This window comes from Perkinsus marinus (assembly GCF_000006405.1).
Source record: "Perkinsus marinus ATCC 50983 genomic scaffold scf_1104296955648, whole genome shotgun sequence".
NCBI classification, from domain to species: Eukaryota; Perkinsozoa; order Perkinsida; family Perkinsidae; genus Perkinsus; species Perkinsus marinus.
The window spans coordinates 1-4,468 of NW_003207740.1; the positions used below are offsets into that span (position 1 = coordinate 1).

The 4,468-nt window shown below is 51.4% G+C and overlaps 3 protein-coding genes across 3 annotated transcripts; all 3 read left to right on the forward strand.

Annotated features, from left to right (window-relative positions):
- Positions 1–68: 68 nt before the first annotated feature.
- On the forward strand, positions 69–275 carry Pmar_PMAR022109 (hypothetical protein; the record flags this gene model as incomplete). The annotated part of the gene is made up of 1 exon (XM_002775710.1): positions 69–275. The coding sequence occupies one exon, from the start codon at positions 69–71 to the stop codon at positions 273–275; it is 207 nt and encodes a 68-aa protein (XP_002775756.1).
- A 675-nt stretch (positions 276–950) lies between these two features.
- Positions 951–3,214, forward strand: Pmar_PMAR022110 (MYND finger protein, putative; the record flags this gene model as incomplete). Its single annotated transcript, XM_002775711.1, has 14 exons — positions 951–1,002; positions 1,106–1,270; positions 1,312–1,442; positions 1,485–1,541; positions 1,586–1,647; positions 1,687–1,792; positions 2,042–2,167; positions 2,214–2,327; positions 2,370–2,479; positions 2,514–2,602; positions 2,659–2,794; positions 2,838–2,985; positions 3,028–3,114; positions 3,158–3,214. The coding sequence occupies 14 exons, from the start codon at positions 951–953 to the stop codon at positions 3,212–3,214; spliced, it is 1,440 nt and encodes a 479-aa protein (XP_002775757.1).
- Positions 3,215–3,720: 506 nt separating this feature from the next.
- On the forward strand, positions 3,721–4,459 carry Pmar_PMAR022111 (Isocitrate lyase, putative; the record flags this gene model as incomplete). Its single annotated transcript, XM_002775712.1, has 1 exon — positions 3,721–4,459. A coding segment is annotated over one exon (739 nt), but the record flags the coding sequence as incomplete, so codon positions are not given.
- Between the last annotated feature and the right edge of the window lie 9 nt (positions 4,460–4,468).

The window sequence follows — 4,468 nt, forward strand, 5'->3', positions numbered from 1 at the left end:
TCAACAAGCACCAAGAGGCGTTCCCCTTCCAGCTTGATACTGTCAAAGTGATGCAATCAGCTCCGGGTATGTTCGATGGCCTTATGGGTGGTCTTATTGCTATTGCTATCATATTCTTCATAGCAGCTCTAATCATTGGGTGGCTCGGATGGGAGAGACGGCGTCAAATCAAGTACGAGGAGAAGCAACTCCCCGAGAAAAGCTTTATCGATGAGGAAGCGTCCCATGCCTCAGAGAATGAGCCCCAAAATAAGCCCACTAACATCACAGCTTAGTGTTGATGATATACACTGTTCCGATGAGGAGATGTGGAGCTCCTTGTTGTTCTTTTGCCACCTGGTTGTCGTCTTGCTACGGTAGTTATCCATTCGAATCAGGTGTGCATCTTTTGACTTGCTAATCTTAGGTTATTAGGCTGTGACTTGTCGTCTTGGACAAGTCCTTCTGATAACTGTTACTTGTCTCCTGAAGCGCTCTACGTATGAGTGCTCCCTTTTTCTGTAATAAATTATGCACTTCAAGAACCCAATGAGCTTTGAAGTGTCTTTCTGCCAGACTGGGACTAGTCGTAGGGCCAACTTGGCCCGCCAAGGATGTCGTGTGACTAGACTGGTATCAGTCTGGGTTTCTTGTCACAAATACTTCCATTGAGCTACTCAACTCTTTTGCGTTCTGAGTCATTGTCACGGACGACGACAGAGGTGATCGGCGGCCATAGGGTCAAAGCATGAGATCAGTTGTGAATGTTTGATGCGGCTTTCCATAGCAAAGGAAGTCGGGACCTATCCTTGCTCGATTGGGTGATCGTAGTCGAGGATAAGGAAGGAGTATGGGGGAATATCCTTTGCTCAATCACCGGCTATAGTACTGCCGCCTGAGCTGCTATGTATGAGCACTCGTAGTCTCTACTGAGCTCCTTGTAGGGAACCCATCTTGCTTCTGTCTTGCTAATGATCACTGAAGTTGGTGACTTCGCCTCTGAATCGGCCTTGGTCGATGAAAGTCAATTTCCTCTGTCGCAATGCGAAGCGGAACACTTGATAACTCATCTCCGACTTGGTATTCGAGCTGTTCCATCATGTGGCATTGAGGGCATCGTTTTCAGGCCCGTCACCGTGGGCCTTGGAGAGCATAGGAAGCAGTGAGTGGTTGGAGAATCATGCGGTGTTAGAGAGGCTCAATAAGGAGGCTCATGCTCAAGCAGTAGACGGCACTGATGAGTTCATCAAAGACATATTCGTCCGGGAAGATCGGATCAAAGATCTTATCGGTATGCTCGAAAAATGGAGGACAGGCCTGGTCATCACCTAGGTGAGCTTATTCTGATATGGACCTGGAAGACTCGAGCGTATCCTCTGATATCGTCGAGGCTAGCCAAGCTGTCATCATTGCGTAATTACGTTCCATTGTATCACGAGGCTACAGTCATCAATCTGCTCGAGGTCAGCAGTGAGAAGCTCTGGTCCTGTCACCATCACAGTCAGGTCTTCCTATTCCATCAAGATGGAGTCGAGGCTGCTGGAGATGCTACTGTGGACCTTGTAATCGTCACGGACCACAGAGGTTGGTTGCTCATTGTGACCAGGTGGACTACTGCTCCTCGAAGCTAGCAGGGCTCCTTGAGCTCCATGCGAAGCGGATCAAACAGTAGGACGTGCGGTCGGATGTTCGTGACGGCTCGCGTAGGTCTGTGCAGTTGGCCGAAGAGAGCTCGGAAGATCGCCGTCAACGCCTTATCGTCCAGACCGATCAGGACGTTTTGGATGGCCAATACGATGAGATAGAGTTCCAGGTGGGTGCTAGAGCGGTGAAAGCGCGCCTCTGTTACAGTGTTGAAATATATGCTTGCTTTACCTGAGTGATTTCGGCAGTTTCCTCACCAATTTAGGAGCTTAAATACGAATTTGGGTGGAAGAGTACAAGAAAACCAACCAGAATTTCACAAAATTTCCTCAGAATTTTCATGTTGTCACCGACACGTGTAGCTTCCTTCCCGTTGTTGACCATGTGCATATTTCCCCACACTGCCCTGTTGTTTCAGGTATGCATGTGCACTCTGTCAATCATCCGCTTCCTATGCGAGCACCGTGCTCACTGTCCCTTAACGCTTACTACCAGGCTTCTAGAGACGCATGATATCCTCATGACCTTGGTCCCTATACTAGAGGTACCATTTATACCTTGGCTCGACCATATGGAGCGTAGTGGCACAGGCAGCCCCGTGGATAAGGAAGACCTCTGATGGGCGGGTGGAGAAATTCGAGGACAACAATTGGAAGCCCATGAGTGGGGATGCGACTGGGTCAGTGAAAATGCCCAAGGCCCAGGTGGGTTGCTCCTGTCCTTTTGTGAGTCATGGCTACTCTTAGGGTCAAGTGTGGCTGGCTATCTACCAGCTCCTTATGGATCCGGTCTGTCGGCAACAGTACTCCCTAGACTCGCAGTGTCGCGTGGACAATCTGCTGAGGTTACTCCCATCGTTACGGGGCATGTCCCTATGTCTTTCAATGTAGGCTGCGCAAGTATCTCAACGAGACAGTCTTCGAGCAGTTGCCGGTGCTGTCTGTGCTGTTGAGGGCTCTCGAGGAGCTTGCCATATCAGGTGAGTTTGACTGCTCCTCGAGGGCTCGTAGACGTCGTTGGTCATATGAAGCACAGGGCGCATGGTCGCTGGGGTTGGTGACAGTAGCAACCCCTTTGGGGGTCTGTCGATGTCCTCGGGGGCCGCTAGTGCCTTCAGTGTCGAGCTTGTGGCCGAGATCATCGAAGGACTGAAATCGAAATATCGAGGAAAGTGAGTCGCAGAAGCTACTGTCCTTTGATTAGCTCCGCTTCAGATGGAAGGAGGTTGCGGAGAATCAGCTGTTAGGGTTGGAAGCTGCTGACAAGAAGGAAGGTCCAGGAGGATTGAAGAAGCTCTCCAGAATGGTGTCGATACCTGACGAGTGGCGTTTGGCCATGGAGGAAAGCGGCGGTGAACTACAGGTAACGGACTGGTGCTGTCGTTGGAGTCATTGAGGAGCTCAGACACCCAAGTGTCCCGAGTGCGGTAAGGATGCAGACCAGCGTTGCACGCGTTGCAAACGGGAGTTCTACTGCTCTCGACAATGCCAGGTACAGCATGGGCCTTGACCGCCACACCGTTGTTATTGTTTAGGTCGCGCACTGGCGCATACATCGTGAGCACTGCCGGCTAATCCAGGCAGGGTCCTAGTCAGTGTACCCTTCCATGTCTAACATGCTTCTCTGTTTCTTCCGCTACGTTGAGTTACATATCAAGTGACCTTTATGAGCTCGGAAGTTCAACGCTGCGCTTTATAATTCTCGATAGGAATGTCCGTGAGATATGCAAACTGCCTCTCTTCATTGGCGGCGTTCGACCCAACGCCATGCAACCACAACGTGTGTATGTGTGAATGCGCGTCGTACCAGTCACAATGCATAGTGCTGCACCACAAGAGACATCTTGCAAATTGAGATCTTGCCTAACTTCACTGGTTGAATAATCGGTGCGCCGCACGATTGCTGCTACTACGCGGCGTTGCCCTACCTCTCGCCTGTATAAACTAAGGTCCGAGGTTCAAATCCCAGTTGAGACACGTGTTCGCGTGCCGAAGTGGGCTATCGATCAGGGCGAGCGCAAGATTCTGCCGTGTGTACTGCGTGTGATTCGTTGTCACTTCTTCACCTAACTCAGGGACTTTTAACCCTTCCGGAATCATGTCTCGTATCCCTACATCAGTCGAGTCTGCTGAGTTCGCCTCTGACGTGGCTGAGATCAAGCAGTGGTGGCAATCCGAACGTTGGACCGGCAAGCGCCGCTTGTACTCGGCGGAGGATGTTGCTCGTCTTCGTGGTCAGAAGGCCGGCCGCACCAAGTACCCTGCTGATGCTATGAGCAAGAAGCTGTGGACGTCCTTCAAGGAAGCTCAACGGACTGGTGGTTTCCTTCCTACCTTCGGCGCCCTGGATCCTGTTCAAGTGACTCAGATGGCCAAGTACCTCAAGACCATCTATGTCTCAGGCTGGCAAAGCTCCTCAACGGCCTCCACTTCTAACGAGCCCGGCCCTGACTTCGCCGACTATCCCTATAACACCGTCCCGAACAAGGTTGACCAACTTTTCCGTGCTCAAGTGTTCCACGACCAGAAGCAGCATCAGGAGAGGTTTGGTATGACTGAGGCCGAACGCCAGGCTACTCCGGCTGTTGATCACTTCGCCCCCATCATTGCTGATGGTGATACTGGTCACGGTGGTTTGACTGCAGTGATGAAGCTTATGAAGATGATGGTGGAGCGTGGTGCAGCTGGTGTCCATCTCGAGGACCAGAAGCCTGGCACCAAGAAGTGCGGTCATATGGGCGGCAAAGTGCTCGTCTCTACTAGAGAACACATTGACCGTCTCGTGGCCGCTCGGTTGATGACCGACGTTCTCGGTGTTGAGACTATTATAGTTGCTCGTACCGATG